We start from the raw sequence: 16199 nt of genomic DNA, 5'->3' as shown, positions 1-16199 counted from the left end.
CCCAGAATGCAATGTTTAATTAGTGGAAGTGCCCTTTAAGGAATTTTTTTAATCTCCCGTCATGCATAGATGCTGTGCATACCCCTGTATAACATCAAGCAACAAAACCTCCAAACAAATCTGGACAGATTTTCTTTTGGAATTTCCTTGAACTTTACATCACATTATCTTGAGCTGAATAAGATGAGTTTTTCCCAGAGGGATTTTCCATCCATCCTTTGTCAGAGTCCTGTCAGTCAGTGACATGCAGGTACTCGGAGGTCCTATGTAGGTCGTCAGCCTCCGTGTGCTCCAGGGTAATCCGAGACCTTGTAGCTCGACCCTATTATCAATACAAGAGAAGGTCCAGGCCTAGAAATCACCCAAAGACCCCACTAACCAAGAATGAGGAGGGTGGATTTCTATATGAATAGCTCCTTTAATACCATCAATCTACATATGGGGCGAGTGACTACTTGGGACCAGATATGTGAAAGGATACCTAAAAGGCATATAACTGTGAATGCAACGAGCTCCCTCTAGTGGTGGCTGTATAATCTGTATGTAGTGAGCTCCCTCTAGTGGTGGCTGTATAATCTGTATGTAGTGAGCTCCCTCTAGTGGTGGCTGTATGATCTGTATGTAGTGAGCTCCCTCTAGTGGTGGCTGTATAATCTGTATGTAGTGAGCTCCCTCTAGTGGTGGCTGTATAATCTGTATGTAGTGAGCTCCCTCTAGTGGTGGCTGTATAATCTGCATGTAGTGAGCTCCCTCTAGTGGTTATTGTATAATCTGTATGTAGTGAGCTCCCTCTAGTGGTGGCTGTATAATCTGTATGTAGTGAGCTCCCTCTAGTGGTGGCTGTATGATCTGTATGTAGTGAGCTCCCTCTAGTGGTGGCTGTATGATCTGTATGTGGTGAGCTCCCTCTAGTGGTGGCTGTATAATCTGTATGTAGTGCGCTCCCTCTAGTGGTGGCTGTATAATCTGTATGTAGTGAGCTCCCTCTAGTGGTGGCTGTATGATCTGTATGTAGTGAGCTCCCTCTAGTGGTGGCTGTATAATCTGTATGTAGTGAGCTCCCTCTAGTGGTGGCTGTATAATCTGTATGTAGTGAGCTCCCTCTAGTGGTGGCTGTATAATCTGTATGTAGTGAGCTCCCTCTAGTGGTGGCTGTATAATCTGTATGTACTGAGCTCCCTCTAGTGGTGACTGTATAATCTGTATGTACTGAGCTCCCTCTAGTGGTGACTGTATAATCGGTATGTAGTGAGCTCCCTCTAGTGGTGGCTGTGTAATCTGTATGTAGTGAGTTTGCTCTAGTGGTGGCTGTATAATCTGTAGTGAGCTCCCTCTAGTGGTGGCTGTATAATCTGTATGTAGTGAGCTCCCTCTGGTGGTGGCTGTATAATCTGTATGTAGTGAGCTCCCTCTAGTGGTGGCTGTATGATCTGTATGTAGTGAGCTCCCTCTAGTGGTGGCTGTATAATCTGTATGTAGTGAGCTCCCTCTAGTGGTGGCTGTATAATCTGTATGTAGTGAGCTCCCTCTAGTGGTGGCTGTATAATCTGTATGTAGTGAGAGCCCCTTAGTGGTGGCTGTGTAATCTGTATGTAGTGAGTTCCTTCTAGTGGTGGCTGTATAATATGTAGTGAGCTCCCTCTAGTGGTGGCTGTATAATCTGTATGTAGTGAGCTCCCTCTAGTGGTGGCTGTATTATCTGTATGTAGTTAGCTCCCTCTAGTGGTGGCTGCATAATCTGTATGTAGTGAGCTCCCTCTAGTGGTGGCTGTATAATCTGTATGTAGTGAGCTCCCCCTATTGGTGGCTGTATAATCTGTATGTAGTGAGCATTCCTTAGTGGTGGCTGTATAATCTGTATGTAGTGAGCTCCCTCTAGTGGTTATTATATAATCTGTATGTAGTGAGCTCCCCCTAGTGGTGGCTGTGTAATCTGTATATAGTGAGTTCCCTCTAGTGGTGGCTGTATGATCTGTATGTAGTGAGCTCTCTCTAGTGGTGGCTGTATGATCTGTATGTAGTGAGCTCCCTCTAGTGGTGGCTGTATAATCTGTATGTAGTGAGCTCCCTCTAGTGGTGGCTGTATAATCTGTATGTAGTGAGCTCCCTCTAGTGGTGGCTGTATAATCTGTATGTAGTGAGAGCCCCTTAGTGGTGGCTGTGTAATCTGTATGTAGTGAGTTCCTTCTAGTGGTGGCTGTATAATCTGTAGTGAGCTCCCGCTAGTGGTGGCTGTATTATCTGTGTGTAGTGAGCTCCCTCTAGTGGTGGCTGCATAATCTGTATGTAGTGAGCTCCCTCTAGTGGTGGCTGCATAATCTGTATGTAGTGAGCTCCCTCTAGTGGTGGCTGTATAATCTGTATGTAGTGAGCTCCCCCTATTGGTGGCTGTATAATCTGTATGTAGTGAGCATTCCTTAGTGGTGGCTGTATAATCTGTATGTAGTGAGCTCCCTCTAGTGGTTATTGTATAATCTGTGTGTAGTGAGCTCCCTCTAGTGGTGGCTGTATAATCTGTATGCAGTCAGCTCCCTCTAGTGGTGGATGTATAATCTGTATGCAGTGAGCTCCCTCTAGTGGTGCCTGCAGGCCATGTCAAGCAAAGCAAAGGATGTGGAGCTTTGTGCAATAAAATATATCCACTATAAAGATATGCTGTGAAATTAATTATTAGAGAATTTTCTCAAATTTGCTGAAAAGAGGCAGATGCACTGGGGTCTAATGTTATGTTTTAGAGTTTTGGGCTTTTTTTTTAATTAAATTCACTTCAATGAACACATTTTGTGTCCATCTTCAGGATGCTTATTTATTGAAAAAAAAATATTTTTCTGCAATCTCATGCTGCAAAATTGCCAGAAGTGCATGCCCACTTACCACCCTGTATAACCAGAGCAATTACCCTTTTGCCCAACCCAGTAACCAAGTGGCACGGCAGGCCCCACTGCCAATCTCAGACAGCTGGGAAAGCATAGGATTGGCAGAGCTTTCTATATCAGCTTTATGCTCAGCTCAGTCACTAATTACCATGTAATTCATTCTCTATATCCACAAGTAACATCATATTAGACAGGACTGATTACAGCGCCATATTTTAGATGCATCACAAAATAAATCGCATTGCCAGTCACCGATGCATAATCCTATCAAGCTCAGCATACAGGAGACTAATTAGGTCTAACGAGAAATATTCAAGGATGGTTTTCCAACATGGACTTTAAGGCTGGTTTCACACGGGCGTTGCGGATTGGGGCCGGATGCGTTCAGAGTGCGTTCAGTGAAACTCGCACTATATTGCAAGCAAGTTCAGTCAGTTTTGTCTGCGATTGCGTTTAGTTGTTCAGTTGATGCGTTTTTCACGCGCGTGATAAAAAACGGAATGTTTACAAACAACATCTCTTAGCAACCATCAGTGAAAAACGCATCGCACCCGCACTTGCTTGCGAATGCAATGCGTTTTTCACGCAGCCCCATTCACTTCTATGGGGCCAGGGCTGCGTGAAAAACGCTGAATATAGAACATGCTGCAATTTTCACGCAACGCAGAACTGATGCGTGAAAAACACTGCTCATGTACACAGACCCATTGAAATGAATGGGTCAGGATTCAGTGCGGGTGCAATGCGTTCACGTCACGCATTGCACCCGCGCGGAAAACTCGCTCGTGTGAAAGGGACCTAAGGGGTATTCCGGTTGGTTAAAGTTATCCCCTATTCACAGGATAGGAGATGACTATCCCAGCAGTAGAGCCCCCACCGATCACAATAACGGGGGTCCTGTACCCCCTACTTGAAAAGAAAGGAGCGGCCAGTCGCACATACGCTTGGTGCGCCATTCATTTCTATGGGAGTTCTGGAGATAGACGAGTACAGCGCTCGCCTATCTCCGGAAATCCCTTAGGAATAAATGGAGCTGCGACGCGCATGTGCGACTGGCCACTCCTTTCTTTTCAGGGGGTACGGGGCCCCGTACTCATGATCGATAGGGATCCCAGTGGTAGGACCCCCACCGATCTGATAGTTATCTCCTATCCTGTGAAAAGGGGATAACTTTAACCAACGGGAATACCCCTTTAAGGCCTCATGCACATGGCCGTTGCTGTCCGTGGCCCATATTTCAGCCCGCAAACTAGTCCACAATATGCGGGCACCGGCCGTTTGCTCACCGCATCACGGATGTTGACCCAGTCAAGTGAAGGTGCGGTGCGGAACGGAGGCACAGAACCCCACAGGGTTTTACTAATGGGGTTTCTCTCCGTGCCTCTGCACCGCAAAAAAATAGAACTTTTTTTGTGGTGCGACTGGATCACAGACCCATTCAAGTTGAATGGGTCTGGATCCGTTGTGGCAGCCGCACGGGTATTGCCTGTGCATTGGGGACTGCAAATTGCGGTCCCCAATGCACGGAACAGCCGTGTGCAAGAGGCCTAAGGCTGGGGTTACTTGGCGAATTCTGGCTTGCGATGCGACCAAAGATTGTTGTGTAGCATCATTGAAGTGAATGGGGTCCCCAAAAAATCCACCACTTCTGGGACCCGTGCCTCCGATCAGAACAGGGGTCCCTGGACGTGTGGAGGCCACACGTATGACTGTAATTATACGTCCCCATCATCCTGTGGATCAATGCAGTCATTTTCATGGTAGATATGACCTTTTGTACCAACAGGATAGAAAGTCGCCAATTGACACATTGTATCAGCTCCTGTCTGTAAGGTAAGTACACCCAGTACCTACAGAGCGGCGGCTGAGACACTCCGCAGAATGTGGCGGCGGAGGAAGGACCGCACATGATTTCATTACCTAACAGCTTAATGACTAGAAGTTCCCATGACCTGACCGCGGCCGGATCACAAGTGAAATGATTGTCAGGTTTCCGCTTGAAACGACCGACCTTGAGGAAAGCGGAAAAATTCCTCAGATCTACAGAGAAAAACCCTCCCGTACGGATCATCTCTAGAAATGAAGCTTGATTATTGTCATCGAAAAATTCTACAGCTTTGTAACATTTCACTTCCTCACCATTTTCCTGCTCCCTGCTTGCCATCAGTGAATAGAAAGAATCTCGGTTACACAACCCATGGGTCCAATACATTGTATCGACTGGAAATCCAGAACAGGGGAGAGCTGTGCCTGCTGGACGGACACATGATAACAAACCCTGCGAGGTGGTGGAAATGTAATTCAGACTGCTCCTATTCCCTGACAGCCGGCAGAGAGCTTGAAAATGGTGGAGAATTGAAATATAAAGTTTATTGGAAAGTTGCTGAACTTTTCGATTGCTTCCAAAAATGTGTGCTGTTCCTTTAAGGCTACTTTCACACTAGCGGCAGGACGGATCCGACAGGCTGTTCATCCTGTCGGATCTGTCCTGCCGCTATTTCGCCGTGCCGCCACTCCGTAAGCATTGACTATAATGGGGACGGGGGCGGAGCTCCGGCGCAGCACGGCAGTTCGCGGTGAGAGGCCGCCGGATTAAAAAGTCGGACATGCAATACTTTTAGTTCGGCGGCATTTCGCCATGCACTGCCGTGCTGCGCCAGAGCTCCGGCCCGTGCCCATTATAGTCAATGGGGACGGAGCGGGGGTCCGGCGGCACAGCAAAATAGCGGCAGGACAGATCTGACAGGGTAAACAGCCTGTCGGATCCGTCCTGCCGCTAGTGTGAAAGTAGCCTTAGAAGTAATTACATATATGGCCAAAGCCAACGGCGACTTAGTACGATCGGCGGCCAGCGTCAGGGCGCAGACAGCTGTCCGATCCTTGCTTACAGGAGATAGGGCTACGCCCCGCGGCCGTGCTGCGGCCTGCAATGCACGAACACCCACTGTGGGGCAGACGCAGTGGATCGCGGACCCATTCACAATTTAACGTTCCACAAAAAGATATAACACGTCCTATCTTTTTGCGGAACGGAAGTACGGGACGAAACCCCACGGAAGCGCTCTGTAGTGCTTCCGTAGGGTTCCATTCCGCATCTCCGGATTTGTGGACCCGTTGAAGCGAATGGGTCCACATCCGTGATACGGAATGCACACGGAACGGTGCCTGTGTATTGCGGGTCCGCAATACGGCCACAGAGCGCACACGTTCGTGTGCAATAAGCCTTAGAGACATCGGACTGGAGTACAGCACCTCAGTGATACGTGTAAGGAGGGAGCACACCCCCATTAACACTGTGACATTGTGACCGGGTCTATAGGGAGCGTGTCTCTTTAAGAAGTGCCGCCAGATGCGGCGTAATCCAATTAGAGACCATGAGTAAGTGACTGTAATGGAGCACATAGGACTGGCGGAGCTTTCCTCCCTCCAGCCTGACCCTGGGATTCGTATTCCTCTGATCTATTCTGTTCAGTTTTGCAGAACTTTACATAACAAATCCACAAATACCTGCTGGGAACGAGGCGTGACAGCGACGCAGGGGTGCACCCCCCACCCCCCACCGCTTACCGGACGGCCTCTGAATAATCCCCAATTAATAAGACCTGGAGCCCTTTGTAAAATATTCAATTAAAGCCATTCATCTGTTTCTGGGAATGTTGGGTGACAACCAATTCGACCTCCGTTCCAGCGCTCACAGGGGTTGTCACCGAGCTTTTCAAAAATCCGAAATGTCAAGTCTGACTCGCTTGGCGATGAACGCAGAGGGGAGATGTATTGCTGGATATTTACGCAGATTGGAGATTCTGGATTGGGTGACAACCCGTGTGACAGATGAAAAGTTATAAATTCTAGTTGTCATCCAGCTTTCCCTAAAGCAGAAATGACTGACAACCCGTGAGCGGGGGATGTACAGCATATTGGTTGTCATCCAGCTTTCCTATAAATAGACATTATTAAGAAATCGCTGACTCAAACATCTGACGAGGTGACAGCAGAGGACAACGTTTCCGTCTTCAGCAGTTCCCAGGGTCCAATAGCCTTGTGGAAACCACAAGTCTCATCAGGCTCCATCCCTGTCTGCTGGGACTTGTAGTACCACGCCAGCTTCAGACACGAAGGTTGCCAACCATTGGTCTGAATAAACAATAAGAAAGAAAAGCGCCGTCCCTGCCTCAACCTGCCCAGAAGCCTCGTCTTACAGCAATAATCCGGCTCAGGAGGGAACTAAACACAAACAAATTTACGACAACGATGGAGGTTCAAAAAGAGAAGCGAATGAAAAAAAAAAAAAAAGGGGCTCATCCAGTTTTAGGCTATGAAAAAGCATCAAGCATGTAGAATGAAAGGTTTAGCCTCTTTCTAAGAGTTTCAGTATCTCTGCTTGCTGTCAGTGAGCTTCTGATGCAATTGCTTTCAGTCAAAAAAGTCCTCTCAGAGCTAAACTGTGTGGCTTCCAGACTGATACATTTTACCTGCATTGATACATTGTAACAAATAAGGGCTCAGGCACACGACCGTATGTATTTTGCGGTCCGCACAAAATACAGATGACGTCCGTGTGCATTCCGTATTTTGCACAACGGAACAGCTGGACCCTAATAGAACAGTCCTATCCTTGTCCGTTATGCGGACAATAATAGGACGTGTTCAAATATATATATTTTTTCGGAATGGAAATACGGACATACGGAAACAGAATGCAGACGGAGTAACTTCCATTTTTTTTTTGCGGACCAATTGAAGTGAATGGTTCCGCATACGGTCCGCAAATAAAAATCTGAACGGACACGGAAAGAAAATACGTTAGTGTGCATGAGACCTAACCCTTGGCTGTGAGAAGTATCGGGTCTGTACAGGTTTTTAGATGTAAACAAGAACGTCACCATTCATGGAGAGCAATCAGTGATCTTGAAAACGGTGAGGATTTGAAACGCAAACAGTCTGCCTTGTCGTAATTCATACCAAATGCATCCAGTGTTGCACGTTGGTCGATACATTTGGGGCATTTTTTAAAGGGGTTGTTTCACCTGGAACATTGGAGGCAGGTCCCTAGGCTATACCCCCAGTGTCCTATAGGTGCAGGTCCCTAGGCTATACCCCCAGTGTCCTATAGGTGCAGGTCCCTAGGCTATACCCCCAGTGTCCGATAGGTGCAGGTCCCTAGGCTATACCCCCAGTGTCCTATAGGTGCAGGTCCCTAGGCTATACCCCCAGTGTCCTATAGGTGCAGGTCCCTAGGCTATACCCCCAGTGTCCGATAGGTGCAGGTCCCTAGGCTATACCCCCAGTGTCCTATAGGTGCAGGTCCCTAGGCTATACCCCCAGTGTCCTATAGGTGCAGGTCCCTAGGCTATACCCCCAGTGTCCTATAGGTGCAGGTCCCTAGGCTATACCCCCAGTGTCCTATAGGTGCAGGTCCCTAGGCTATACCCCCAGTGTCCTATAGGTGCAGGTCCCTAGGCTATACCCCCAGTGTCCTATAGGTGCAGGTCCCTAGGCTATACCCCCAGTGTCCTATAGGTGCAGGTCCCTAGGCTATACCCCCAGTGTCCTATAGGTGCAGGTCCCTAGGCTATACCCCCAGTGTCCTATAGGTGCAGGTCCCTAGGCTATACCCCCAGTGTCCTATAGGTGCAGGTCCCTAGGCTATACCCCCAGTGTCCTATAGGTGCAGGTCCCTAGGCTATACCCCCAGTGTCCTATAGGTGCAGGTCCCTAGGCTATACCCCCAGTGTCCTATAGGTGCAGGTCCCTAGGCTATACCACCAGTGTCCTATAGGTGCAGGTGCCTAGGCTATACCCCAATGTCCTATAGGTGCAGGTCCCTAGGCTATACCCCCAGTGTCCTATAGGTGCAGGTCCCTAGGCTATACCCCCAGTGTCCTATAGGTGCAGGTCCCTAGGCTATACCCCAATGTCCTATAGGTGCAGGTCCCTAGGCTATACCCCCAGTGTCCTATAGGTGCAGGTCCCTAGGCTATACCCCCAGTGTCCTATAGGTGCAGGTCCCTAGGCTATACCCCCAGTGTCCTATAGGTGCAGGTCCCTAGGCTATACCACCAGTGTCCTATAGGTGCAGGTCCCTAGGCTATACCACCAGTGTCCTATAGGTGCAGGTCCCTAGGCTATAACACCAGTGTCCTATAGGTGCAGGTCCCTAGGCTATACCCCCAGTGTCCTATAGGTGCAGGATCCCTAGGCTATACCACCAGTGTCCTATAGGTGCAGGTCCCTAGGCTATACCCCCAGTGTCCTATAGGTGCAGGTCCCTAGGCTATACCCCAGTGTCCTATAGGTGCAGGTCCCTAGGCTATACCCCCAGTGTCCTATAGGTGCAGGTCCCTAGGCTATACCCCCAGTGTCCTTTAGGTGCAGGTCCCTAGGCTATACCCCCAGTGTCCTTTAGGTGCAGGTCCCTAGGCTATACCACCAGTGTCCTATAGGTGGAGGTCCCTAGGCTATAACACCAGTGTCCTATAGGTGCAGGTCCCTAGGCTATACCCCCAGTGTCCTATAGATGCAGATCCCTAGGCTATACCACCAGTGTCCTATAGGTGCAGATCCCTAGGCTATACCCCCAGTGTCCTATAGGTGCAGGTCCCTAGGCTATACCATCAGTGTCCTATAGGTGCAGGTCCCTAGGCTATACCACCAGTGTCCTATAGGTGGAGGTCCCTAGGCTATAACACCAGTGTCCTATAGGTGCAGGTCCCTAGGCTATACCCCCAGTGTCCTATAGATGCAGATCCCTAGGCTATACCCCCAGTGTCCTATAGGTGCAGATCCCTAGGCTATACCATCAGTGTCCTATAGGTGCAGGTCCCTAGGCTATACCACCAGTGTCCTATAGGTGCAGGTCCCTAGGCTATAACACCAGTGTCCTATAGGTGCAGGTCCCCAGGATATACCCCCAGTGTCCTATAGGTGCAGGTCCCCAGGATATACCCCCAGTGTCCTATAGGTGCAGGTCCCTAGGCTATACCCCCAGTGTCCTATAGGTGCAGGTCCCTAGGCTATACCCCCAGTGTCCTATAGGTGCAGGTCCCTAGGCTATACCCCCAGTGTCCTTTAGGTGCAGGTCCCTAGGCTATACCCCCAGTGTCCTATAGGTGCAGATCCCTAGGCTATACCATCAGTGTCCTATAGGTGCAGGTCCCTAGGCTATACCACCAGTGTCCTATAGGTGGAGGTCCCTAGGCTATAACACCAGTGTCCTATAGGTGCAGGTCCCCAGGATATACCCCCAGTGTCCTATAGGTGCAGGTCCCTAGGCTATACCCCCAGTGTCCTATAGGTGCAGGTCCCTAGGCTATACCCCCAGTGTCCTATAGGTGCAGGTCCCTAGGCTATACCCCCAGTGTCCTATAGGTGCAGGTCCCTAGGCTATACCCCCAGTGTCCCTATAGGTGCAGGTCCCTAGGCTATACCCCCAGTGTCCTATAGGTGCAGGTCCCTAGGCTATACCCCAGTGTCCTATAGGTGCAGGTCCCTAGGCTATACCCAGTGTCCTATAGGTGCAGGTCCCTAGGCTATACCCCCAGTGCCCTATAGGTGGAGGTCCCTAGGCTATACCACCAGTGTCCTATAGGTGCACGTCCCTAGGCCATACCACCAGTGTCCTATAGGTGCAGGTCCCTAGGCTATACCCCCAGTGTCCTATAGGTGCAGGTCCCTAGGCTATACCCCCAGTGTCCTATAGGTGCAGGTCCCTAGGCTATACCCCAGTGTCCTATAGGTGCAGGTCCCTAGGCTATACCCCCAGTGTCCTATAGGTGCAGGTCCCTAGGCTATACCCCCAGTGTCCTATAGGTGCAGGTCCCTAGGCTATACCCCCAGTGTCCTATAGGTGCAGGTCCCTAGGCTATACCCCCAGTGTCCTATAGGTGCAGGTCCCTAGGCTATACCCTCAGTGTCCTATAGGTGCAGGTCCCTAGGCTATACCCCCAGTGTCCTATAGGTGCAGGTCCCTAGGATATACCCCCAGTGTCCTATAGGTGCAGGTCCCTAGGCTATACCACCAGTGTCCTATAGGTGCAGGTGCCTAGGCTATACCCCCAATGTCCTATAGGTGCAGGTCCCTAGGCTATATACCCCCAGTGTCCTATAGGTGCAGGTCCCTAGGCTATACCACCAGTGTCCTATAGGTGCAGGTCCCTAGGCCATACCACCAGTGTCCTATAGGTGCAGGTCCCTAGGCTATACCCCCAGTGTCCTATAGGTGCAGGTCCCTAGGCTATACCCCCAGTGTCCTATAGGTGCAGGTCCCTAGGCTATACCCCCAGTGTCCTATAGGTGCAGGTCCCTAGGCTATACCCCCAGTGTCCTATAGGTGCAGGTCCCTAGGCTATACCCCCAGTGTCCTATAGGTGCAGGTCCCTAGGCTATACCCCCAGTGTCCTATAGGTGCAGGTCCCTAGGCTATACCCCCAGTGTCCTATAGGTGCAGGTCCCTAGGATATACCCCCAGTGTCCTATAGGTGCAGATCCCTCTTCTGGAACCCGCACCTATCACTAGAACGAGCGTGCACCGAGCATCCTCTGTTCATTTCTATAGGAGTGCTATAAATTGCCGGGCTGGCTATTTCCGGCAGTTCCATAGAAGTGAATGGAGCGATGGCCGCGCTTGTGCGCTACTCTCTCCATTCATTTCTATGGGACTTCTGAGAATAGGCGAGCACGTCCCTCAGCTATTTTGGGTGCGCCCTCGTTCTCTTTGTGAGCTTAGTTCTAAAGATAAGTGCAGATCTCTTGATATGGCACTAATGTTCCAGGTGAGACAACCCCTTTAAGTCTAAGCGTTCTTGGTCGCAGTAACGACATACGTGTGAGTCGCTGTGAAACCCCATTTCTCCGCTACACTGCAATCCTTGGGAGCAACAGCTATCGCACGACCAGGACCGCCATGTAGCCAAACCCTTAGGCCTTATTCACACGTCAGTGATTCACGGACAGCACCGCACCTATTCATTTTAATGTGTGCATTCAAACATCCGTTTTTTAGGGTCCATGGTTTTAGCACGGAAGCATGCTCTATTTTGTCCGTGTTTATGGATCCGTCACGCCCATTATAGTCTATGGCGGACGCTATTCATGTTTCATCCATGTTTCAAGGACTGTTTATAGGAGGTGCTTTGAAAATGAATTTTCAGCTGTGCAGTGTCAGTGGAACACGGATGACACACGGAGAGCGTGCACGCGGAACCAAACGGTTTCTTCACGGATTAAACACTTACCATCTTATCACAGATTTCATCATGGTTGTGTGAATAAGGTCTTAGGGTCCATTCACACGTCCATAGTGTATTGCGGATCCGCAATACACCCGGCCAGCACCCCCCATACAACTGCCTATTCTTGTCCGCGGACAAGAATAGGACATGTTCTATTTTTTCGCGGAGCCGCGGCCCGGAAGTTCGGGGCCACTCTCCGGAAATGCGGATGCCGAGAGCACATAGTGTGCTCTCTGCATCTCTTCTGGCCCCGTAGAGAATGAATGGGTCTGCACCTGTTCCCGATATTGCGGAACGGATGCGGACCCATTTGCGGACGTGTGAATGGACCCTTATACTACCGTCTTAAGATATTACTCCACTTGCTACACCAGGGCTTTGCCGGAGTGAGTTTTGAGACTTTTTAAAAGAGGCCTAAGTTCCAAGGAGTCACAAACCCCTATTCTGAGACTTTTTGAATCAAGGGCAGGTCTTGATAAATTCCCCCCAAAGTGCTTAATCTCTATGCAGTTTTCGTGGTTTTTTTAAACATAATTTGCAGTTTTCAAGACCTCTGTTTACTGTCAATGAAGGGGAACATTCTTGTTTATATAAAGATGATGAGAATCTATATAGACCTAATACTTCTCACAGCTGAGGGTTCGCTATAATTGTATCCAATCTAGACAGTCTGGAAGAATTCTTCGGTCTAGATGTCGGGGCACTGATACATTGTAGCAAACTCCCAGGACAGGAGAGAGAAGTAATTTGTGTGTCCCTGATATATGTAGCATATAGAGCAGGGGTTGGCAACCTCCGGCACTCCAGCTGTTGTGAAACTACAACTCCCAGCATGCATACTTGCTCTGCTCAGAATTCCCATAGTAATGGACGGAGCATGCTGGGAATTGTAGTTTCACAACTGGATTAAACACTTACCATCTTATCACAGATTTCATCATGGTTGTGTGAATAAGGTCTTAGGGTCCATTCACACGTCCGTAGTGTATTGCGGATCCGCAATACACCTGGCCGCCATACAACTGCCTATTCTTGTCCGCAATTGCGGAGAGATTTCACAACACCTCCTCCGGCACGGAGGTTGCTGACCCCTGATATAGAGGATTGTCTACACTGGATATGATTGCAGCTAACGATTAGTTATAGGTCTGTACTGGTCTACAGCCTCTGAATGGAAGCAGGAATGCTGGCGTTCACTGACAGCAAGAATAATCTTGCAATTGAGGGTAAATTAAGCACAATACAGCAGGACATGTCATTATAGATAGGAATCATCTTATTGAATATAAGGCTTCAGCCTGAAGATTACGGCCTCATCCACATTTCCGTTTTTCACTGACGTGCTGTCTGCATTTTCCGCAAACAGCACTCGTCCCCATTGATTTAAATGTGTCCGTTCACATTTCAGTTTTTTTTTTTTTTTTTTTACGGCCCATGGGTCAGAGACATGCACTACCTTGATCTGTGATGCGGACCAAGCATGTCCATTGGGTCCGTGAAAATCACTGACACATCCGTTTTGGGTCTGTTTATCACTGAAGACTAATAGGAGATTCATTGGAAATTAATTTTCAGCTGAGCAACGTCAGTGAATTACGGATGACACACGGATGGTAAAAACGGACACACGGACCAACCACGGATCCTTTACGGACATCTTCACAGATAAAACACGTACGCTTTTTTTCACGGACGTGTCACAGACAAGGAAATGTGAACGAAGCCTAACAATTTACATTAGCATTAGGAAACAATACTTGATACATTGTTACAAACTGACATTTGCATCATGAGGCGACTAGAAGGCATTATACCGCATGTGCTGTACGTCTCTACTAGTGTTGAGCTGAACTTGTGTTTTAAGTTTGGCGTCTAAAGTTCGAGTTCAGGTTATCGAAGTATCCCGTTATGGATTCTAAATTCCGTTATGGTCCATGGTAGCGGAATCCATAACGGGATACTTCGATAACCCGAACTTTAGACGCCAAACTTAAAACACAAGTTCGCTCAACACTAGTAAAGACGTACAGCACATGCGGTATAATGCCTTCTAGTCGCCTCATGATGCAAATGTCAGTTTGTAACAATGTATCAAGTTCGCTCAACACTAATCTCTACCAACAGCCCTTGTGTATTCTTCACAGGTAAAACACTATATCCAGATGAAGCAGAGCCGAGTTTTATCACTTCACGCAATAGATGGGGATATCACCGCGTTATCTGCGGTTGCACAGAAGACCACAGGTAAACTTGCTTCAAAAAGAATTTGTTAAATATCAGCTTCAACTGTCTATAGAGCAGAGCTGAGTTTGCCATTTGCAACGACTCGATGTTATACTAGTTGTTGGCAGCTCTAACCAAGTCTGATATTCATCAGCCAAAAATCAACGCCACTAAACCTGCATTTGTAGCAGAGCTGTGTTGGTCACATGCAGAAGTGTTGAACGTGTTCTTAGGAAACAACTCACGAGGATATCACAATTCTTTATAGGACGGTGGTAACTCTACCACAATCGGGGAAGCATGCACCGACAAGCTGAACCCAAGGAGTTAAACCACCAATTCAGCTCTGCTACCTCATGGACCGACTGGTTCTTTTCTGCTGCTGTGTTACCTTAGGGAGAAGTTTCGCCTTTTCCTCCATGCTTGTGTGCTCATGTTTGGGGTCCGCTGACATGTATAGGGGGTCCTCCTCACAGCAGATGAAGCTCACAGTGCATCCCATGCAGGCAGCCTGCTCTGGTGGGCTTACCTGTCCCACTCCCCTCCCCCCGGTGGTGATGAAGCTCCAGGTGACGGGGGTCACAGGCCGGGCTGCAGCGGGCGCAGGGGGCTCCCCATTGCTCCAGGTTGCCTGCACTTGGGATAGGAGGGGGAATGCTGCGCTGGAAGTTGCTTGTTTTCCTCTCCTCTCCGCTCCTCCTCCCTCTCTCCCTTCAGGAAGTCACAGGGGCTCAGAGATGTTCACAGACCTGACACTGCAGCCGCACACCTCCCTCTCCTACAGCTCGGGGCTAGGTTTCCTATGCAGGTTTTGGATTCACCTGCTGGATGGAGGACGCAGCCCCCGTACCCTGGGAGCATACCCAGCACTGCGCCATCACGCGTTCTAACACTCTGCTGAAGTCCTTCTTCTTCTCACCTACCTGATATATCAGTGGTGGTCACCAGAACCTCTCCCCCCCCCCCTTCAAACGGAGGACCATGGGTAGATACCGATTAGGGCTCATTCAGATGGCCGTATGCTGTCCGCCAAAATACTGAATGCTATCCGTTTTTTGGCGGATCCACAAAAACCGGATAGCATTCAGTATTTTTGCGGACCCATAGACTTCAATGGGGCCATGTCCTGATTTTTACGGACAAGTATAGGACATGTTTCATTAGTTTTGCAGAACCATGGAAAAGAAAAGGGCCCCATAGAAGTGAATGGGTCAGCATATAATCTGCAAAAAAACGGATCCGCATTTTTGCGGGTTAGCATACGGCCGTCTGAATGAGCCCTGAGAGATGAGCGAATTTCATATTTTGAAATTTGTTCGGTGGTAAAAGGTGAATTGCATTATGGATTCCGTTACCGTGGACAATAACGCAATTTTATGACGAAATGCATAACAGAATGTCTTCAGAGGCATTCCGTTATTTATTCCGTCATAATAGAAGTCTATGGGCTGCAAAACGGATCCGTCCCGTTTCCGTTATGCAGGGGAGTCCTCTCCTGCCTCTAAAGTCATTCCGTCATAAAATTGCGTTATGGTCCGTGGTAACGGAATCCATAACGCAATTCACATTATACCACAACCCGAACTTCAAAATATGAAGTTCGCTCATTCCGAATTACCACCTAAAAATCCACCTCCTGTCTAATCTGAGGTTCAGGAGTCTTCTCTGTCCACCATGCTTTACACTGCCGCTCTGCTTCTTCACATTTAATGCTGTAAATAGGCACAAAATCAACAGTAAGCTAGAGCGTGGAGAGATGATATCAATCACAGCGAGGACAGAACGATTAGAAACTGCAAAAAATAACTGAGAAAAAAGAAGAAACTACTGCCTGGTGGGAGGGGCCTCACTAAAGAGGAGGAGCTTCTAT

The 16199-nt window shown here is 48.8% G+C and overlaps 1 protein-coding gene across 2 annotated transcripts in view; it reads right to left on the bottom strand.

Annotated features, from left to right (window-relative positions):
- LOC122945873 (tensin-like) overlaps positions 1-15019 on the bottom strand; it is a 317732-nt gene extending 302713 nt beyond the window's left edge. For both annotated transcript variants that reach the window (XM_044305141.1, XM_044305138.1), the window contains exon 1: positions 14721-15019. In XM_044305141.1, coding sequence (XP_044161076.1) covers positions 14721-14831 — 111 coding nt within the window. In that variant the 5' untranslated portion in view covers positions 14832-15019. The remainder of the gene's footprint in view (positions 1-14720) is intronic.
- Positions 15020-16199: the final 1180 nt, after the last annotated feature.

This window comes from Bufo gargarizans, chromosome 8 (genome assembly GCF_014858855.1).
Source record: "Bufo gargarizans isolate SCDJY-AF-19 chromosome 8, ASM1485885v1, whole genome shotgun sequence".
Classification (NCBI taxonomy): Eukaryota; Metazoa; Chordata; class Amphibia; order Anura; family Bufonidae; genus Bufo; species Bufo gargarizans.
The sequence above is the reverse complement of the archived record's forward strand: the minus strand, read 5'-3'. Positions and strand labels throughout refer to the sequence as shown.